This window comes from Ovis aries, chromosome 23 (genome assembly GCF_016772045.2).
Source record: "Ovis aries strain OAR_USU_Benz2616 breed Rambouillet chromosome 23, ARS-UI_Ramb_v3.0, whole genome shotgun sequence".
In the NCBI taxonomy this organism is placed as follows: Eukaryota; Metazoa; Chordata; class Mammalia; order Artiodactyla; family Bovidae; genus Ovis; species Ovis aries.
In genome coordinates, this window is record NC_056076.1 from 58,751,855 (window position 1) to 58,775,028 (window position 23,174).

At 44.1% G+C, this 23,174-nt stretch overlaps 1 protein-coding gene across 4 annotated transcripts in view; it reads right to left on the reverse strand.

Annotated features, from left to right (window-relative positions):
* The window catches only part of CCBE1 (collagen and calcium binding EGF domains 1), a 237,695-nt gene that overhangs the window by 42,521 nt on the left and 172,000 nt on the right, over positions 1–23,174 (reverse strand). For all 4 annotated transcript variants that reach the window (XM_015103800.4, XM_042239137.2, XM_042239138.2 and 1 more), the window contains one exon: positions 4,325–4,377. In XM_015103800.4, coding sequence (XP_014959286.3) covers positions 4,325–4,377 — 53 coding nt within the window. The remainder of the gene's footprint in view (positions 1–4,324; positions 4,378–23,174) is intronic.

The window sequence follows — 23,174 nt, forward strand, 5'->3', positions numbered from 1 at the left end:
TACTATTCTGAAAGCATAGCTCTGTGTGTGTCAGCACCTTGCTCAAAAGCCTGCAAACCATACTCACTAACGTTACATATAAATGGCTGACTCTTGCATTCGAAGTCTGGTATTCTATCCCCGAGACTAACACTTTCAACCTTAAGACTCATTTATGAATTCCTTATGCTTCAATAAGGAATATGCTCTCTTCCGCATCATCCCTTATCACACCCATGGCTTCTTCAGTTCAGTCGCTCAGTTGTGTCCAGCTCTTTGTGACCCCATGGGCTGCAACATGCCCAGCTTCCCTGTCCATCACCAACTCCCAGAGTTTACTCAAACTCATGTCCATCGAGTCAGTGATGCCATCCAACCATCTCATCCTCTGTTGTCCCCTTCTTCTCCTGCCCTCAATTGTTCCCAGCATCAGGGTCTTTTCAGATGAGTCAGTTCTTCCCATCAGGTGGCCGAAGTACTGGAGCTTTGGCTTCAGCATCAGTCCTTCCAGTGAACACCCAGGACTGGTCTCCTTTAGGATGGACTGGTTGGATCTCCTTGCAGTCCAGGGGACTCTCAAGAGTCTTCTCCAACACCACAGTTCAAAAGCATCACTTCTTTGGTGCTCAGCTTTCTTTATAGTCCAACTCTCACACCTGTACATGAATACTGGAAAAACCATGGCCTTGACTAGACGGACCTTTGTTGGCAAAGTAATGTCTCTGCTTTTTAATATGCTGTCTAGGTTGGTCATAACTTTCCTTTCAAGGAGTAAGCATCTTTTAATTTCATGGCTGCAGTCACCATCTGCAGTGATTTTGGAGCCACAAAAAGTAAAGTCTGTCACTGTTTCCATTGTTTCCTCATCTGTTTGCCATGAACTGATGGGACTGGATGCCATGATCTTAGTTTTCTGAATGTTGAGTTTTAACACAACTTTTTCCCTCTCCTCTTTTACTTTCGTCTTCTTACCCTGACACTTTGGTGTATTCTGTTTTCAACCTCTATAATGTCCAATCCACCCTCTGCTCTCACTCTCCGCATTTCATTACTGTGCCTACCCGGTCTCGAGTTCAAATGTCAGCTCTTTAAGAAGACTTCCCGAGGTCCTCCACAGAGTCTAGTGTCTGAGTCCCGCCGATCCCACAGGACGGGGGCTGCTCTGCCGTATCTGCCAAGGGCCCGCCGTGTGCTGGGCTCTATTTCAGGAGGCACAATGCAGGGTGAGGAGAAGCACAAGGTCCAGAGCCAGCCCTCCCCGCCTGCCACCCTCTCTGTGATCCTGAGGCCTTTAAGCCTCAACTTCCTTACCTGCAAAACAGGGATTCCCGTAAGACCAGCTTCATGCTGCTTTAAGGAAGATTAAATTGGGTGATGTAGTGAGTAAAAGCTTTGCCTGTTCTTTAGCTTCTTTTCCTACTGTTGTGATTGACTGTCTGGATATCCGACAGGGACTGCTTTCCCTGGAGTAACCAGCACTATTGGCTTCCTACAGTTTGTGTTCAATTAGTAATTGTTGAACCAGAACACGTCTGATTAGCCTATCATCTGGCCAATGTAGAGAACACTTACAGCAGGGGTTGGCAAACTTTTTCTGTAAAGGGGCCAGATAATACTTTTGGTTTTGCAGGCAGGCCTTTGTTGCAACTACTCAACTCTGCTGTTGTAGGGCAAAGGTAGCCACAGACAATATTTAAGTGCATGGGTATGTCTGTGTTGCAATAAAGCTTTATTTACAAACACAAGTGGTGGGCCACATTTGGCCCACAGACACAAGCTGCCGAAACTAAAACAAATACGAGGCAACGACACTTTTAAAATTGCAGCTTCTCCTCCCTAGAATATTTGTTTAGAAATTCTAGTCTGATTCTACTATCTGTGATGGCTAATTTTAAGTGTTAATTTGGCTAGGCCACAGTGCCCAAACATCTGGTCATTTTTCTATAAGTTTCTATGGAGTGTTTTTTTTTTTAATGAGATTAACATTTAAATTAGTAGATGTTGAGTAAAGCAGATTGCCCCTACTGTGGGTGGGTCTCATCCAATCAATTGAAGGCCTAAAGTAAAAAAAAGATGGCCCTCCACTGATAGCCAGGGACTTCTGCCAGCAGATGGCCTTCAGACTCAAACTGTAACTCTCCCCTAGATCTCCAGCCTGCTGGTCCAGTCTGCAGATTTTGGACTTGCATGCCTCTATAATCTCAAGAGCCAATTCCTTAAAATAAATCTCTCTGTTTCTTTGGAGAATTGTGACTAATATACCATCTTTTCTGAAATCCTACACTTTGCATTCTTTGGAAACAGAAACCTTTATGATTAAAGATTTCTTTAGTGATAAACAAACAAACACACACTGACTTATTCCCACAGAGGAAAACAAATCAACTTTAAAAAATGTTCCAGTGAAAAGCGATGGAACAGGGAGCCAGTTATGGCAAAGCAACTTTCAGCACTTGGCCCACTTTTCCTGGAAATACTCAGTTCTAAATTAAATTAATCCTGGGTGCTGATAATGTCTTACTGTAGAGTGAGGGAAACTGGTTTTAGGCTTAGATGTTAGAAACCACGACACCTATTATTTAAAGAAACTCGAAGCGTGTGGTATCCATGTAATGTGTTTTTCATCAGGTTGGGCAAGGTCTTTAACTGAGATCTCAAACTGATGGGCCAAGACTTAATTTTCTTTCCATATCTACCAAATTGAAATATAAAGGACTCAGCTGGTGACTAAGAGGAGCTGCTTATAAAAGAACCCAATTATTTTGACTTTTGTGGTTTTTTCCCCCACCAAGCTCTAACAAAACTAGCTGGCAGTTGAGAAATTCCTTCTTGGAGAGACCTACATAAATCAAAATACATGAAGAAATTTCCTAACCAACCTTTCCAAAGCAGCTTTCTCAGAGTCAGCAGCTACGGTTTAATGGACTCTTCTGCAAAACAGGGCAATAAACAAGAAGGATTCATTTAACTCTAACTGATAAAGAAACTGCTCCCTATGCGATAATGCAATGTAAATAGCTTGGCTGGGCTCCAAGTCCTCTAAAGCGACCTGGATTCCTGGCCACCAGTGAAGAAAACCATTTCACATTACCTACTCACCTGTCTCCAGCCCAGCCCCGTGCTGGCAAACTATCTCAGGCTCTCCCCACAGCTCTTAGTGTTTTCCGTGTCAGCGTTCTGCCTGGAATCCTTTGCAATTCTCTTTCTCCTACTGGTCTAAGTCCGGCCTTCCTCATAACCTAGCTCCAATCTCCTCTCCTTCTTGAGACCACCTGTGACCGGCCTGGTCTTTGGGGCTATGTGCCCCGCCCCCCCCAATATGTACGTCTCTATTATGCACACTGCAGTTATCAGTGATAGCAGCAACCACAATTTATGGTTGTTTTAACCGAGTCAGCCTCTGTTCCAAATAGTTTACATGGGGTAATACTCTTAAAACCACCACAAGTCAAGAATTAGCATTTTCTGCAAAAACGAAGTTTTAGAAAGTCATGTGCCTAAGGTCATGGCTAGCAGGATGTGTGTTATGGACTGAATGTTTGTGTCCTCTTGAAATCCATGCTGCAATCTTAATCCCACGATGTCATGGTATATTCGGAGGTACAGGCCTTTGGGAGATTATTTTATCAGAAGAGTGATGCCCTCATAAGTGGGATTAGTGCCCTTAGAAGAGAGACTCGAGAGAGTTCCCTTGCCCCTTCCACCATGTGAAGATACACCAAGAAGATGGCTGTGTATGAACCAGGGGGGGCTCACCAGACCCTGGGCTTTTTTGATGCCTTGTCTTGGACTTCCTAGTCTCTGCACAGTCTGAGGTATTTTTGTTACAGCTGCCCAGATGGATATGGCAATGTGGAAGCATGATTAAACCCCAGGCATCTCTGTTTCCACATCATCCACAAACCAGCGTGAGGGTGTGCATCTTAAGGGCTGCAGGCCCATCTGACCCCACGGTGTCTCTCCAGTGCTGGGCTGAGCAGTGTTTGCTGATGATCATGTGAAGGGGCTTCAAGTTTAGCTAATGAAAAGCAGGGAGAGGGGTTGGGAAGAATGGGTGTATTCTAACTGTGCATGAAATGCATGTAGAGAATTAGTCTCTACAACACAAAACCTGAAATATAAGAATTACTCAGTATGTGCGTATATTCTGGGTAATGATTTAGCTAGAGCCTGCCATGTACAATCAAACTGGCATTAGAAGAATTTAAAGCCAAAAAACAGAGAGAAATTACACACGCATGCACAGATAACACATAGACGTCCCGTGTAGTGCGTCTGAGCTTTACAGACCTCTGGCGATTAGCCATAAACAAGGTGAGAAGATATAACGACTTTCATCACATACCTTCTGGGATGCATTGTCCAAGGACAAACTTATACCCCTTGCAGCACTTCTTCCTAAGAGGGAAACAAAAACACCTTTTAAATGTGATCTGTTAGATTAAAAATATTCTTTTCAGTTAATGGTTTTAAATAAAATAACTTGTGCCTAAGATGAACTGAGGCATCAAGGAAAATCAGAGTAGACGGAATCTGAGATAAAAGGAAAAAATTTTATCAGTACCATATGACCACACCTCTTCCCCACCTAATATATGGCATTAATCCTTTCCATCCTATGAAGTGAATTTGGTGGATTCATGTCAATGTATGGCAAAACCAATACAGTATTGTAAAGTAAAATAAAGAAAAATAAAAATTAAAAAAGAAATTTATATTAGAGGATTATTGTGTTATAGGACATCATCCTACAGGACACTGATTCACATGACTTGCTAATAATTAGCTGGTTATAATAGCAGAATAATCATAACACAATGATTGATAATTATTATAATTAGGCAGCTAGTTACTATCAAGCCTGGGACTGGAGCCCAAGCATTCTGTTATGTGAGTGTCACCCTCCCTTTTTTAAAGACCTGGACCACATAAGGTATCCAAAGAATCCCCAATTATCTGAATTTTAAGAACAGCTAACAGGCATTTACTAACATAAACATCCGAGACTTGCATCTCTGACCTAGAAGTGGTGCCACAGTTCAAAACGCAAACCTCCAGTGGTGAGATCCCATCTCCACTACGGAGCTGTGACCTCCTAACAGACCAACCGCCTCTGCAGATAACAACTGAAAACCACGGAGCAATCAGAAGCCAGTGACCACCGGATGATTCTGGAGAGTCAATAAAAGCAGACAGGTTTCGGGGGTGAGTTGAAATTTCCCACAAGGAACTGACAGAGGGTAATTTCCCTGCTTTTCAGGGCTTCATCCTGTATGCAGATCACAGCCATGTGGAAGCTAAAAGTCAGAGATAAAACACAAAACCTGCAGTATTTTTTGGCCTGATCAGACAGAGGACAAAGCCTTGGCATCCAGAGTCACGAGAATTCGAGAAGGGATCCTGGAGAGGAGAGCCCTGGATTCTGGGTATGAACTCTGTCCAAGTCTCTGGCAACTCCTCCGTCCATGTGCGTGAGGAGCAGGCCCAGAACATCTCAGCTGAAGACAGAAGGGGCTGAAGAAAGACTTGAGCTGCTGCTTCCACAGGCCAAATAGTGTTCACTGTGTCTAGTTAACTGTCTGCTGAAAGAAAAATATCAATACTCTTTGGATTAACATATCAGGATGCAGGGTCTCAATAACAGAACATGTATAAATGTGACCCATTCTCAAGGAAAAAGACTGTCAATGGTGCCAGCTTTGAGACAACCCAGAGGGTGGAATTATTAGACACAAACATGCAACTGTGGTCAATGACATAAAGGAAAATACACTTGCAATGAATGAAAAAGTAGGAAATCTCAGCTCTCCACGTCGCCAGCCTCCGTCTTTTCCCTTCCCTTCTCTCCCAGCCGCTTTCTAAGTATGCTTCCCTTTACCACTTTCAACTCAACATATGCTAATTCAGAGTCCAAGCATCAGTGAGAGTCTTATGAGTCCGCAAATCTCAAGAACACACCAAGATATGTTGAGTTGACTATAATGGTTAAACTACCATGAAAAAACTCTTGGTAAGATAAATCAGATTCAAGGTTATTCTTATCACAATGTCATTCTCACTCATTTGCATCTGGAAATGCCTTCTAGGTGGAACAGAAAGGGGAGACGTTACAGACGCTTCACCAGTTAGGAGCTGGATGTCACCTGCAACTTACCATGGTGCCTGTGCTAACATGTCATCTGTGTGTATGAACCAGGGGCACAAACCACTGATTCGGAAAATTAGGCATTACCTAGATTCCAAAGCAAGTTCTCATTTTCATCCAATGGTCAAAACCTTCAACCAGGTTAGACAAGGCCCTGTGTCTCTTTAGAAGAATGTGACAGACTCAAATGTATTTTTTTTCCATCCCGTGTTAGTACAGAATAACAGCATTATTTTCCACTTTTACAAGTCAGTGTAATTTTACTGGTAAAATCCATTTTTGTGAACTGGTCTGCTAGGGGAACGACCACTCATAGGAGAAGCTTAGGCAATCTCTTCCCCAAGCTTTAAAAGTTTACAAGATTTTTATTAACTATTTTATACAATTTATAAACATCACACCTGCTAAGAGAACATTCTGATGCCTAACTGGGTCACAATATCACCTCGTTCCTCCTTGCAACATCTCACATGCAGCCCAGATTCCGCAGATGATCCTATTTCAAAAGCAAAATAAGTGGGCTTCCATTATAAAAGCAGTGACATCTGGGATGGTCCCAAAGCAGACTTGAGTAAAACAGCTAAGCCCAACCCCATCTCCCAACAAATGATACATTTGCCTGCCTGTACTGGTCCACTCAATAAAGATTATTCTGAATCTCTCATCAACATATTTTATGCTAAAAAGAAATACATATGTGTATGTCATTTACTGATACAGATGATCTGTGGCAATGTTCAGAGTCTTCTCATTAGACATAATTTCCCAATATCTCCAATGGAATTATAACTTTACTTGACAAGAGAAGCCCATGGGATATCAATTCATGATTATTTGTAACAGAGGTATTAAGACCTACCTTTATAATCTATGAAATAAACTACCTAATTTTCCATGGTTTAAAAAGTCCAAGATCCTAACAACCAAAAAGAACACTGGTTTAACAGAAAATCTCACATTTATTACTTACTGTACTCCTTGAGGCTGCCCTATAGAAACCCATCGGAGGAAGAGCAGTGTGCTAGATGATTCGAACCTTGAGTGATTCATGAGGAAGTCGGATGCAGGGGCAAAGCCTGTGTTTTTGATACGTCAAGTACAACACCACATTTAAACATATGGTTCTGTTTGTTTCTACTTAAATGGCACATCTAAGGTATTGCCTCGGAGATGTTCTATAGCGTTTTAAACTTCATACAAATGAATGAAATCCTTATTATCTCTTCTTCTACATCTAAGACATTAAACTTGGGCCCTCTAACCTTTCTGAGCACTTCAAGGGCTTGGGATCATCCACACAGTGGAGCCCAAAGTCACCTGTTGTTTGCTTTTTTGTGAAATTAAATGATAACATAGGGATTTGATATGCTTTCCAAAGGTGACGGAGCTCTGTCAGAAAATCTGAGCTTTAGGATGGACTGCTTCGTTTAAATACCTGCTCAATGAAGAGCTAAGTTCCCCTTGGCTGCTTTTCTTAACTGCCTAACTAACACTCTCTTCCTGTTCAAGGGAAAGCGCCCTGCGACTCCACTGTACCCATCTGTTTTCCCAGAGCTCCTGGGAATACAGCATTATTTTGCATGTTAAACAGCCGTCAATCATGAATCACCACTTAAACAATGAAAGAGTCCAAAGCATAACAAAATAAACACTGGCCACACATGTTATACCGTTTCAGAGATTACTTAAAACACAACTCACGCAATGATGAAGTTGTGCCGGCCAAACTGAAATCTCCTTGTTATGCAAGCACAGACACTTCTGAGATCTAACTCTAATGCATACATGGCTGTGCGGTTTTTATCTTTTAGAAAAACAAACCCAGACAGGAAAAGTGCACGTGGAGTCAGGGGAAACAGTCCTTCTTAATACGCTTCACGTGTCCTGGTGTGGTTTTCCAAATGCAAAAATGCTTTGCTCATTTCTTGGCAAGAGGAAGTGGCGATTAGATGGTTGTTACATAGAAAGGGCGACATCTGGTAATCAGGAAAGTCTGTGGAGGCTTCCCCTGGGTACCCCTGAGTATTAACACACATAAAAAATTCATAAATAAAAATAGTGCAGTCAGAAATATATTCCACCAACCAAGTGTGTGTGAAAGCTTTTGGAAGGAAAAACTAAATCAGGAAAATGAAGATAACAGAGATCTCATCATCCAGCTGTCTGCTGTGTGTTACCAGAGTCTAGAAAAGAAATTTTTTAAAAGCCACTGCCTGCAGAATTACAGGGCTAGTAGGCAAGATGTATTTCAATACTTGCTCTAGTGAGACAGTAAATCTTTCCAAGATTTACTAGGGGAGGTTTCTTTGCAAAAGGGCTTAGACCAGATCTATCAGGATTTTTAAAACATTAAAGAGCTGTACTTTTTAGAGTATTTGGAGTCTGTGGTGCTGAGCTGGATGGAGCCATGGCTTTGGAGTCAAGCAATTCTGGTTCTGACCTTGAAAGAGCAAGGGGTGTGACCTTAGGGCTCATTTCTTAAACTCGCTGAGCTTCAGATTCTTCACAGATAAAACAAGAACAATAAAATCTGCTTTATGGGGTTAATGCAAGGATTACAGATGAGAAAGGTGCCTACCACAGGGCCTGGTTTGGGGTCAGAAAGGTGTTCTAAGTCACAGCTTTATGAACATAGCAGGAAAACAGCAAAGGCAGTTCTTCCCAGATGCCTTCCTCTTTCAACTCATCACTTTCTTCTACTTCTTAATCACCAGCAGATGCTATTGCTTCCAAATCCAAGAGAGAAGGGTAAGGGAAGGGAGGGAGAGAAACTTCTAATTTCAAGATGATAGAAAAGTAACATTTTTGTCATCTTCTTTTATAAGTTAGCCCAAAATAACCCTGAGAACAAGAAATAAAATGCAAACGCATGTCCCATGGATTTAGGAGAATTGTTTAACTTCAGAACAGAATCTAGTTGTCACTCAGTAACTGCAGGGGATTGGTTCCAGGAGCCTTCACATACCAACGTCCCCAGATGCTCTAGTCCCTTACATAAAACGGCAGAGTACAATGAATACAGCTGGCACTCCATATCCACCCATAGATATGAAATGTCGACTGTATACTTACTGGAAAAAAAAAAAATCTGTGTATTGAGTGGATCTGTGTAGCTCAGACTCATGTTGTTCAAGGGTCAACTGAATGTAAACATGGCCCTTGGATGGAGGGATGGGAAGTAATTTTGCAGAGTGAAGCAACGTGAAACCTAAGTGTCTCCAGAGGAGGTGATCATGGAGAGGCAGCCAACCCAGGCTGCAGAACCTCCAAACCTTTGATGGCTGCAGTAAGCCATCAAAACTGGAGATTCCAGTTACTGGGGGAAGCAGAGGCCAGAAGACAGCAAGATGACCTGAAAGTCTGGTGAGAAGTTAGACTTCCTGTTCCTACCCCAAACACAAGAAGTTAGCCTGATACCCTTGCCTACTGGGCAAGAGGGAGAAGGTATATCCTTTTGGAAAACTATATCCAAGAAGTTCAAGACTAGGACACAAAATCAGAGAACCAAGCAGCATCTAACCCACTCACGGGTAGATAACCCTGCCCAGGCACACACAGGTCTCAAATGTTTTTCAAAGAGCCCTTTTGGAAACATGCAGTCCAATGTTCACTGCAGCACTATTTACAATAGCCAAGGCATGGAAGCAACTTAAATCTCTGCTGACAGATGAACAAAGAAGATATGGTGCATATATACAATGGAATGTCACTCAGCCACTAAAAAAGGATGAAATAATGCCATTTGCAACAACATGCATGGACCTGGAGATTGTTATACTGAATGAAGTAAATCAAAGACAAATATCATATGATATCGCTTATGTGTGGAATCTAAAAAAAAATTATACAAATGAACTTATTTACAAAACAGAAACAGACTCACAGACATAGACATAAACTTATGGTTACCAAAGGAGAAAGGTGGGATGGGGAGAGAGGGTTAAAGTGAGAGTCTGGGACTGACAGACACACACTACCATATTTAAAATAAATAACCAATAAGGACCTACTGCACAGCACAGCGAACTCTGCTCAATATACTGTAATAACTTAGGGGAAAGAATTTGTAAAAGAACAGATATAGGTATAACTGAATCACTTTGCTGTACACTTGAAAATAATACAGCATTGTAAATCAATCACAGATTTAAAAAAATGATGACTTTCAATTTAATATTTCATTCCAAGACAATGAAGCTCTCTTGCTGATGTCGTCTAAAGGCAGATGGATGGTGGCTCCCTCACGTCTTCAACTAGTCAGTCCTAAGTGAAGGCAGATGAGACAGAGACAGTGTAGAGCCAACGGGCATCATTTATTCTTACCAGCTCAACCGTGCTGTGGTGTGCCTGAGCAGGGCGTTCACGAGAACCTTCTGCCAGGAAGAACACAGAACGTGAATCCCTTGGGACAGTATTAAAGGCCTGAGCATCTAAAACAATGGAAACAGTGACAGACTTTGTTTTCTTGGGCTCCAAAATCACTGCAGATGGTGACTGCAGCCTTGAAATTAAAAGACACTTGCTCCTTGGAAGAAAAGCTATGAGCAACCTAGACAGCATATTGAAAAGCAGAGACATTACTTTGCCAACAAAGGTCCATCTAGTCAACGCTATGGTTTTTCCAGTAGTCATGTACAGATGTGAGTGTTGGACTATAAAGAAAGCTGAGCACCAAAGAATTGATGCTTTTGAACTGTGGTGTTGGAGGAGACTCTTGAGAGGTCCCTTGGACTGCAAGGAGATCAAACCAGTCAATCCTAAAGGAAATCAGTCCTGAATATTCATTGGAAGGACTGATGCTGAAGCTCCAGTACTTTGGCCACCTGATGGGAAGAACTGACTCACTGGAAAAGATCCTGATGCTGGGAAAGATTGAAGACAGGAGGAGAAGGGGACAACAGAGGATGAGATGGTGAGATGGCATCACTGACTTGATGGACTTGAGTTTGAGCAGGCTCCAGGAGTTGGTGATGGACAGGGAAGCCTGGCGTGCTGCAGTCCATGGGGTCAAAAAGAGTCAGACACAACTGACTGAACTGAACTGAGCATCTAAAAGTCGTCCTGGGGTTTTTAGTAACCCTTAAGAGTGAGGAAGCATTCCTCTCTTCCTTTTAACCTTCTTCCTTTGTGGAAGCTTTTATTGAGCTTTGTACGACTTTGTGGGAGCTAGTAGAATTCCTTTCACACCAGATGACTTGAGAACGGAGTCCATAAAATGACTCACCTCCCAACTAGACATGCTTGATTTGAGCCTTTTAACCAGAAAGTGCTCCTCCCAGGCAAACAGAATAATATCATGGAAGTTTCAGAGACTTGTGGTTTTGAAAGATGGGTAAGGAGTCATGTTCAGGAGCGCGTTGGAGCAGACAGGCACCTGGCAGGACTTGCTCACCCCACAAGCTGAGCAGTTATATTTTGGACAAACTGAAGCAATTAGGCTTCAACCCAAGTGCTTTTGATCAAGTCACCTGGAATCAATATACAGTATTTATTAAGAAATTGCTTCAGGAATTTAGTGTATTATTTAATAGGATGTTCACTCTTACTTTTTCCACCTCAAATAACTGGCTTAATAGGCTTGCCTCAGAGAGGATTTTAATGGACTGATTTTCTGGATTTGTAGGATGCGTTTAAACCAGTGCATCTCTGCTCACACTTTTTCCTAAGGTTGCTAATTTTCAGAGGCGCTGAAGGCTGTGAACTGTGTCCTACTGTGTGGGTCACTGTCCATGGACAAAGCATGCAAAGTGGAGATGATTCCTGACAGCAACATGGCTCATTGTATGCAGGGACACTGTAGGACCCAAAGCCCTAGTCATTGACTTCATCTTTACTCTATTCTTAACTCTCTAAGCATTCTAGGAACACCTACATGGTTATTAGTAATATTCTATGGTGGCATTCATCAAGAAAATCCTATCTTTAGGTACTGAAACATTCATGATAAATGGAGCAACTCAAGTCATCTGTTATCACGGCTCTCCTGAGGTTTCCTGACCACTCCTCTGCCTTCTCCTCCCACTCTGGGGTTCCCCTGCAGTTCAGACTTTGTTCCCTCACTGCTCATGCTTTGCTTAATAACTTATTTATTAAAGTATAGTTGTTTTACCATGTCATATTAGTTTCAGATGCAGAACACAGTGATTCAATAGTTTTATAGATTATATACCATTTAAAGTTATTATAAAATATTGACCTCATTCCTGAATGACTATAACAAAACAGAAACACACTCCTCTGTTTCTTCAAAGGGTGACTTCGCCCTGAGGATCTCAATTCTCACCTCTCTGACACCTCAACTGCAAACCTGCAGGCATCTTCCTTGCCTTAATTTTGCTTCCTTGCATTTTCTAAGTTGTCCATAATTATCAGGTGTTACTTTTCATAGCAGCAACAAGGTATATTTTCAAATGAGGAAAAAAAATTAACTTCTCACTGTTAATGTGGAATAAAACAGCAACCTGGATGGAGCCAGAGCTCAAAGGCAAATAACCCATAAGCTTGTTTCTAAATATTGCCTTTATTTTTTTCCCCTAGTAGAAGCACTATATTACCCACAACCCCTGCATTTTCAGAAAGTCATTACTGAGGCACAGACAGCTAGCTGTTCCTCCTTATCTATTTTCTCTCTTTTTTTCCCTGTTGTTACAAAAGCCTAAATTGTGGCTAGGCATATAACCACCCAGAATAAAGGAGGCATTTCCCACCTTCTCATCCCCCAGAATGAAGGAGGCATTTCCCACCTTCTCATTCCCCAGAATGAAGGAGGCATTTCCCACCTTCTCGTCCCCTAGGCACGGCCTTGTGAATAAGCCTGGCCAATGGGATGTGAGCAACCATGCTGTGTGCAGCTTTCAGGTGTCGCCCTTAGGTGGAAGGGGCACATACTCTCTCCTTTTGCTTTCTCACAAGTGGGAGCGTGACCAGTGGTGGTGTGCCATCTTGGACAATGAGATGCACACCTCAGCAATGAGAGGATCAATATACAAGGAGGTGAGTGCACGGTGCCATTCAGCCACCATGAGCTAAGGATGACTGAACAGTTTTGTGCAAGAGAAACACACTTCCATCTTGTTTAAGCTATTATTTTTTGTTTCACTATAGGAGTGAAAGGTTGTTGTTGAATTACGACGCTGGGATTCTTGGCCCCCAGAGGAGTAGAATTCAATCTGGGGCCAGAGACAGGCTTGATCACTCAGAGCTTTTGTGTAATAAAGTTTTATTAAAGTATAAAGGAGATACAGAAAGCTTCTGATGTAGGCATCAGAAGGCGGCAGAAAGAGTGCCCGCTTGTTAGTGTTAGCAATGAAGTTATATACTCTCCAGTAAATCCAAAGCATGTCTGGAGGTTGTAAAGACCTCACCAGACCTACTCCCATAATTTACATTTTAAGATAACAGAATTAGCCAGAAGGTTTAATCCAGAGACTGTCCTCAGGCAGAAAACATTGTTGTTATATAATCCTAAGGAATGTAGAGAAGGAAAAAAAGTTTGTCCTTTCTTCCTCCTTGAGAATTCCAGACCCCTCTCTCCTTGGGGACCCCTAGACTTCTTATCAACCTGCCTAGGAAATGACTCTCTCAGGAGCATAGGACACCCCTCCTTCCCTGAAAGCGAAAATAACTGAAGGAAATAAAGCCATGGAGGAAAGGCTACTAAAATGCAAGGCTAGCCAGCTCAGAGCTGCCTGGAGAAGATGGAGCCATTTGTTCTGCTCCAGTAACAGCTGCGCATGGAGCCCTCGAGCCTTATGAAACGCAAATGTCTGAGCCTTACTTGCAAATTACGCAAAGCTAAAGAACTCTCTGCTTTGACAGGGCTACGATCCTAGTTTCAACACAGTGGGCAGAGTTTCCTGGGTGCTCAGTCCCCTTTCCTGCACTTCAGCATGTAAATGAGGCATTTCCAGACAGAGCTCAGTGCAGGAACATGCAAACACAATTCGCTGATTCAGATTTCTGCCTGGGGTCAGTCATTCAGGAATTAAATGAGGAAGTCTTAGAGACCTTACTTGTAATGACTTGGAAAGACAGAAGGGACCTGATATGAGATCCTTTCTTAGGTTAATTAATCATGATATGATATATTGCATACCTCACACATATAAACCCTTATGGAAAACAAAATACAACTGACATTACTCCAGGTCTGGGGAGGCCTTACAAATAGCTGTGAAAAGAAGAGAGGCAAAAAGCAAAGGCGAAAAGGAAAGATATAAGCATCTGAATGCAGAGTTCCAGAGAATAGCAAGGAGAGATAAGAAAGCCTTCTTCAGCGATCAATGCAAAGAAATGGAGGAAAACAACAGAATGGGAAAGACTAGAGAGCTCTTCAAGAAAATTAGAGATACTAAAGGAATATTTCATGCAAAGATGGGCTCAATAAAGGACAGAAATGGTCTGGACCTAACAGAAGCAGAACATATTAAGAAGAGGTGGCAAGGATGCACGGAAGAACTGTACAAAAAAGATCTTCACGACCCAGATAATCGTGATGATGTGATCACTAATCTAGAGCTGGACATCTTGGAATGTGAAGTCAAGCAGGCCTTAGAAAGCATCACTATGAACAAAGCTAGTGGAGGTGATAGAATTCCAGTTGAGCTATTTCAAATCCTGAAAGATGATGCTGTGAAAGTGCTGCACTCAATATGCCAGCACATTTGGAAAACTCAGCAGTGGCCACAGGACTGGAAAAGGTCAGTGTTTATTTCATTCCCAAAGAAAGACAATGCCAAAGAATGCTCAAGCTACCGCACAATTGCACTCACCTCACACGCTAGTAAAGTAATGCTCAAAATTCTCCAAGCCAGGCTTCAGCAATACGCGAACCATGAAATCCCTGATGTTCAAGCTGGTTTTAGAAAAGGCAGAGGAACCAGAGATCAAATTGCCAACATCCGCTGGATCATGGAAAAAGCAAGAGAGTTCCACAAAAACATCTATTTCTGCTTTATTGACTATGCCACAGCCTTTGACTGTGTGGATCACAAGAAACTGTGGAAAATTCTTCAAGAGATGGGAATACCAGACCACCTGACCTGCCTCTTGAGAAACCTGTATGCAGGTCAGGAAAGCAACAGTTAGAACTGGACATGGAACAACAGACTGGTTCCAAATAGGAAAAGGAGTACGTCAAGGCTGTATATTGTCACCCTGCTTATTTAACTTCTATGCAGAGTACATCATGAGAAACGCTGGACTGGAAGAAGCACAAGCTGCAATCAAGATTGCCGGGAGAAATATCAATCACCTCAGATATGCAGATGACACCACCCTTATGGCAGAAAGTGAAGAGAAGCTAAAAGCCTCTTGATGAAAGTGAAAGAGGAAAGCGAAAAAGTTGGCTTAAAGCTCAACATTCAGAAAACTAAGATCATGGCATCCGGTCCCATCACTTCATGGGAAATAGATGGGGAAACAGTGGAAACAGTGTCAGTCTCTATTTTTTGGGCTCCAAAATCACTGCAGATGGTGACTGCAGCCAGGAAATTAAAAGACGCTTACTCCTTGGAAGAAAAGTTATGACCAACCTAGACTGCATATTCAAAAGCAGAGACATTACTTTGCCGACTAAGGTCCGTCTAGTCAAGGCTATGGTTTTTCCTGTGGTCATGTATGGATGTGAGAGTTGGACTGTGAAGAAGGCTGAGCACTGAAGAAATGATGCTTTTGAACTGTGGTGTTGGAGAAGACTCTTGAGAGTTCCTTGGACTGCAAGGAGATCCAACCCGTCCATTCTGAAGGAGATCAGCCCTGGGATTTCTTTGGAAGGAATGATGCTAAAGCTGAAACTCCAGTACTTTGGCCACCTCATGCGAAGAGTTGACTCATTAGAAAAGACTCTGATGCTGGGAGGGATTGGGGGCAGGAGGAGAAGGGGACGACAGAGGATGAGATGGCTGGATGGCATCACGGACTCGATGGACATGAGTCTGAGTGAACTCCGGGAGAATGTGATGGACAGGGAGGCCTGGCGTGCTGCAATTCATGGGGTCGCAAAGGGTCGGACACGACTGAGCGACTGAACTGAACTGAAGACCCTGGAGGGAGAAACTCACAACCGCCAAAGCGGGATTGCTGCCTCCTGGTCATTTACAGGTGAGAGCAGGGATCCTGTATTTGTTTAAGATACCAAATTGCATAAATAATGATCCAATGTCCCACCAGAAATTTCAGTTTAGTTCAGAACTGGAAGCACTAAGCTTGATTTCATTCAACTAACACTTAGTTGAGTGCTTATGGTACACCAAGCCAAGCAATCGCCATAGATTATCTATTAGTTCTCATCTCATTGCAACTAGAGAAGGCCGACGTGCAGCAGTGAAGACCCAGTGCTGCCAAAGAATAAATACATAAAAATTCATAAATTAAGAAAAGAGAGATTGTGACAGAGTAGTTAAAAAGGCTACTGAAATAGCTGAGGCAAAAGATTAAGAGGGTTTAAAACAGGGCAATGGGAACTGAAAAATGAGAACAGATTTTAAAGAAATGTTGGAGGTAGAAATCTATAGGATTTCCTAACACACTGGATGTGGAGGAATAAGAAAAACCAGGATGTCTGAGACCAGAGACTGACTGTAGTGTAGTTGCCCAGAAAATGAGATCATTAACTAAAGCAGGTTAAGTCAGAAAGGAGCTAGATACAGAAGAGTTTTATAGCATGAATTTTGGGAAGACTAGAAGGTATTAACGACATTCGGATTAGATATAACTGCCCAAAATGTGAGGTCTAACAGCTCAAGGACGAGGCAAGAGTGGAAGTGTGCTGGCGACGGCCTTTACAGGGACAGGTGAAGCACAGCATTGGATAAAAACAAGTCGATGACAAGTCCATGATCTGGGGAGGTCTCCTGGAAGAACTGGGTTGAGTAAGCAAGCCAGAGAGGAAAAGAGAAGGACTAGTCAGAGAAATGATACCAGGGGAGCTGACAGACTAGACAAATGAGCTCGAGTAAGCCGCTGTCCTGGCTCTGGGTCTCTGCCTCCCACTCCAGGAAATAAAGGGCGTTGGACTGGGGTGGTCTTTAACGTCCTCCCTAGCTCTCGGGGTGCTGACAATGCCTGTATCTTCACTGTGGTCACATGGGTGTCTACTCTGTCAAAACTCACTGAACTGTCCACTGAAAACTGCAGCCTTTTTATCAAATGTAATTTATACTCCGTTGAAGATGATTTAAAAAAAAAATCTTGTCTCTAAGGAATAATCCATTTTAGGCAAAACTATGAATGACAATATGAAATAGTCCATTTCTGAGCACTTCTTCCTCAAAGAACAATATGGGTCAAAAAACTGCATACCCTTAATCCCCATGGGACAAAGAAAACCACCATGAGTTAGGAGAACTTGTTTTAAGAAATCAGTCCCCAATCATTCCGGACATTGGTGTGAGTGAGCTGGCATCTTGAAATGTTTTGCAAACACAAGGGAAAGTAATGGGAACTTCCAGTGGCCTCTCAGACATGGCATGAGTGGTTGGTTTTACAGGACCGTCCAGGAGCCTCAGGGAAGCAATGTGGCTCTCTTAGGACCTAGAGCTCAGTAAGGCCCTCCGGACAAATTCTCCAGTGGCGGTCCTCAGGAGTTTAACACGTGTGGGCCAACACATGGCTCAACTCGATAAGGATTTCTAAGGTGCAGGGATGGACATTCCTGGCGCAAGGCACAGGACTTCCCTCAGAGCTCAACTGGTAAAGAATCTGCCTGCAATGCTGGAGACCGGGTTCAATTCCTGGGTCGGGAAGATCCTCTGGAGAAGGAAACCATTTTATTTATTTTGACTTTTATCTTTTTTCTTGCCTTTTCACACTGTTTGACTTAAAAATTTTTTTTTAAATTTTATATGGGAGCATAGCCGATTAACAATGCTGTGATAGTTTCAGGCAGACAGCAAAGGGACTCAGCCACACATGTATCCACTCTCCTCTACAGGGTGTAGCCATGTTTAAAACACTTAAGCTCCTTGATACCTGAAGCATCATGTAACCAGAACGGAGAGGCTGCCCGCCCACATCCCTATGTGGAGTCTATTATGGAGCCTGCCAATTATTATGCTTTCCTTTGTGTGTGTGTGTGCAAGTTTTAAGAGGCTGTGCCTCAGAAAAACAAGTACGATCCATGACAACAAGGAATCATTTGGGATTGTACAAGACAAGTCGCTCTGCAGAGACTATCTTGGGAATCATGGGAGGATGCGTATATCTCTATCATCATACATACACAACACAGTCTGCCTCCTTTGACTGTCCGTGAACTCCTCCAGGGCAGAAATCAAGTCATATTTACCCTGAGCACTTAGTCCAGTGACTGAAAGATCAGATGGTCCACACATTTTGGCTGAACTGAACTTGGCCAGAACCCTTTCCTTGGGAAAAAAACTATCTAAGAGGCTATTTACAGTTATGGGTTATGGTTTTATCTTCCCTTTTCTTTAAAAAAAAAAAATCTTTCCTGGCCTCCTGTGTGCTCTCATGCTTCCTTCCCTCCTCCCTTTCTGTATTACAAGGTGGAGAAGAAATTAGGGACTGGCAGGAGAAACCCCAGGCTTCTTGCCTGGAAAATCCCATGGACAGAGGAGCCTGGCAGGCTACAGTCCATGGGGTCACAAGAGTCAGACACGACTTAGCAACTAAAATACCACCAGGAGCAATGAGAAGAGACTAAGAAGTGTTTGACCCCAGTAATGTTTCCTGCATGAAATATTGAAAAATCAATCGCCTCCGGAGGCCAAAGTTATTCAACTTTATTTAGAGTAAATAATACATGCTCTGCTGTTTGTGATGGACAGTGGGGAGACTCAGTCTAGGCAAGTTGTCTAAGACTGCTCAGTGGTGCTGCTGGAACCAGAATCCAGGAGATGCTCAGCAACTTGGCCCCCTGTCCAGACTAAACTGTCCCAGGACATTAATTTTGGATCCTGAGTGGGAGTATTGGCCTTGGCATATGGGAGGCCTCAATGAATCAAAACTATTAGGAAAGAGAAAAACATGGAGACGCTGAATGGTATCACAGTTACGGACAACTGTTTTGAAGTCAGGCAGAACTGAGTTGGAAACCTGATTCTACCACTTCTTCTTTCATAAACTGATACAAGTTTATATATAAATTTATACTTCAGTTTCTTCTGAAAAATGCAGAACCTATACTTCGTTAGGGTTATTTTTAATATTGACTGAGATGGGCAAAGTCAGATCCTTGGTATAGGAACTGTTACATAGGAAATGGCCAATAAAGGGACATGGGTAACGGCAGCAGTAGAACAGTAAGAGCAGTGGTGGTTATTATTGCTGTTACTCTTCTGTGTTCCCGCAACACTGGAGGTTAAAGTATATATTAAATGAACGTAAGTTATGGTGAAACACTGCGAAGCAATGGAAAGACTGGAAGATTAAACTGCATGTTAGTTTACAGTGAATCAACAAATCATTGAATATGACCCAGGGAAGTCACAGATGCACGTCCTTGGAAGTAGAAGGAATCCTAAGGTAAAAAGAGCTTCCACAATCATTTGTGCAGACACAGAACATAGGAAATGTTCAACGACAGTATGACCTCTGAAAACAATAAAATGCTCAGGATGTCAAAAGGCACTCAAGTCCATCCCAGATTATCAAAGGACAGGCCAGGTCCAGCCCAGTGGGATCTGCGAATTTTTCGTGGACTGGGATTGGAATCTAACAGGATGATTAAGCTGTAGCCCAACAGGGATGGGAGTGGAAGGCCACTCAGGGCAGAGGCAGGGCACCCAGAGGTGCTGGTTATCTTGGCCTTAGGGACGAAGCACCGAGAGGTCTTTGTCACACGGTAGTAGAAGGCCGTGCCTTACTAGCGAGACTCCTGAATTACGCAATACCCTCAAGCCTGGTGGCTCAGACAGTAAAGTATCTGCCTGCAATGTGGGAGAACCGGGTTCGATCCTGGAGTCAGGAAGATCCCCTGGAGAAGGGAATGGCAACCCACTTCAGTATTCTTGCCTAAAGAATTCCATGGACAGAAGAGTCTGAGGGGTGGGGGGGGGGGGGTTACAGTCTATGGGGTTGCAAAGAGTTGGGCACGTCTGAGCAACTAATACACACACACCCTCAAGCCAGAGATGGCAGGCACTGCCTAGCTATCCAGCCCCTTCTTAGGGAAAACCCCTTCATGTGCACTGGCTTCTGGACAGGTAGCCTGGATGGTTGGTCCTACTTTGCACCAAGAGGCAATGCTCTTGCCCCTCTAGGGGGAAAGGCTGGGAAGGGGTCCCCGAACCATGGGTGGTCAATCCAGCTGAGCCAGGCTGGGACCTGGGACCCTTTGCTGCAATGCTTGCACCTGGGTACACCTCTTCTCGAGCTTCAAAATACAAAGAGACTCTCTGGGGCTAAAAATCACTGTGCGCATGTGCTGTAGAGGCAGTTCTGGACCAGAAGATAGAGACCAAAAAAAACCCAGCGGCCACTTTTGAGGAGCCTGGAGTGGGAATGGGAGGTCAGGAGCGAAAGCAGGGTACTGCCCATGCCCTCTGCACACACCACCACCTGAGGGGTGAGCAACCCACCTAAGCCACCCTGCCGGCCAGAGTCCTGGACACACCCCTACCTTCACCCCATATAAGGAGCAAGCTCACCCCCAACCTTGGCGTGTGAGCAAGCAAGGGAACCTGTTGCTTGTTCCTGCTCCCCCCAGGGCAGCAGTGGCCCCAGCAGAGCCTTGACTGAGTATCTTGTCTGGCCTCTAGTCAGTTTCTGTTGATGGGGAAGGACAAGAGCCCTGGTTGGTAACACAGTCACCCCTCCCAGGACACAACGGCAAGCTGGACGGTCACCCACTCTGGTTCAGGGCTTTCCACCAGCAAACCCCAGTGACCAGGCTGGTTAGCCATGGCCGCATAGCTGAACCTCTGGCCGTAGAGCGAGAGATGGAGAGACCCCTGTGAGCTGAAACCCAAGTGAGCGGAGGAAACTGGGTACCAGGCAGACCCCTGAGAGCAGTGGAGACCTCAGGAGGGAGATGAGGGGGAGCCACCCCAGGTCCAGCCTGTTTTCTGACACCTCCTCCATCCTAAGGCCAGGTACCCCAAGCACAACGCCTTTGATTTCCGGATTCAAGTGGCATCTCTGTTCTTTGTAATCAAGATCTTCTTTCCCAGTTGTCCTGGAAACACAGCAAAGATCTAATTTTTGCAAGTCATAGTATAAAAGGTTTTTGATAGGAGGAAGCTTCAAGACAGGCGCTTCCCAGGTGGCGCTAGCAGTAAAGAACACACCAGCCAATTCAGGAGATGTAAGAGACACAGGTTTGGATCCCTGGGTTGAGAAGATCCCCTGGAGGAGGGCATGGCAATCCACTCCAGTATTCCTGCCTGGAGAATCCCATGGACAGAGGAGCCTGGCAGGCTATAGTCCATGGGTTGTAAAGAGTTGGACATGACTGAAGTGACTTAGCGCGCACACACGCAGATTCAAGAGGGAGGGGACATATGTATACCTGTGGATTACTCTTGCTGATGTATGGCAGAAACCCAGCACAATATTGTGAAGCGACTATCCTTCGATTGAAAATAAGTATTTTTTAAAAAAGGAGAAAAAAGGGGGCTTTGGATTTGGGGGTTAATTCCAGGTAGGGTTTCCACCATTGCTGTGTGTTTTATCAAAAGAACACATTTCTGTTTCCCGGACAGACGTCACCCCAGACAGCAGCAGACAAGAACGCGTCCATTAACCCGTAGCCAGAGCCCTGATGGCACACGAGAACTGGCTTCTGTCGGCAACAGCGGAGCCTCCAGGTGTCCTGGGCATTAGTGAGTTATTTACTGGTAAACTTGAGAAGGAGTTGTAGGTTGAGAGCTAGCTTAAACAATGAGAAATTAGCTGTATCAGGCAGAGCAAAGAGGAGTGAGAAAGTGTTTTTCAAATGAGAGCTCTCTGTAAGTAACAGGGATGTTCAAGTGTCTCTGGGCACAATAGCGTGTAATTCACAGGTGATGCCCCTGGCTCTCTGTCTTCTGTTTGCTTTTCCCTAGGTCTGGCTCCTTCCTCCATCAAAAGAAACCCTTCTGTGGGCTCCATTAGGAGAGAGAATACTAATACGCAGATACATCGAAGTTTCACGCAGCGGACCGCTTCTTGCTGTCGTATTACTGACAGACCCCCCTCCTCCAGCTCTTTGAAATGCTTTCTAAGCAGCTCTCCTGATGTAACCTCAGGCCAAGGGGCTCTCAAAAGCTGGAGAGTGCCATTTTTCTTTCCGATCCCACAGATGGCATTTAAGATGAAGAGCCAGCAGTGCTCCGTGAGTAAGGGATGCACATGAGTTTGAAAATGTGCCATAGCAGCTTCAGTGCTGGCGCACACTTTCTGGCCCACACCCGGCCAGAAAGTCTAGCGACAGAGGATTCTTTTCATGTAATCCTAGGGCAGAGGCAGGCAAGAGTCCACGAGGAGAACTTGGCACCCAGAGAAGATACTACTCCTTTAGGGCTTTGACTGTAAAAAGGGATGGCGTTCAACTCAGAGGAGTAACTCTGCAATGGAACGTCAGGCACTATGGAAAAGAATCCCAAATACTGGGCCGAGAGGGATGCTTTCGTGAATAGAGAAGGTGGGGGGAGGGGCAGTGCTTTCTGATGTTTAATAAATGATACCAGAGAGGCACTTCTTTTCCACACCGGACCTGAGGTATCGCTTCAACACTGGGGAGATTTGCCAATCTCTCTGGGGACTGAAGTGTGTTTACGTGTGCTGGGAGTGCAGGGTAGACCAGAAGGCCTTCCTGAGGAGCCACCACGGCTGCCCTGGGCACTCCCCTCCTGGTCCAGCATCCTCCTGATGCTCTGGGAACTGTGGACAGCCGTGCAGAAGCCTACCAGGAGGTGGACATTATGGGATTAGGATCCAGTTCTAGGCGCCCCAGTTCTACAAGTAGGGCCTAGCTTTCCAGCAGCTCCCTGGAGAATGGAGGAACACTGTCCTCTCCAAACCCTACCCCCAGGTCCACCGATGTCCACTCAGTGGCGCCTTCCTCCACAATCATACTGCTAGGCTCTGAGCTAACCAGCTAGACCCCCAG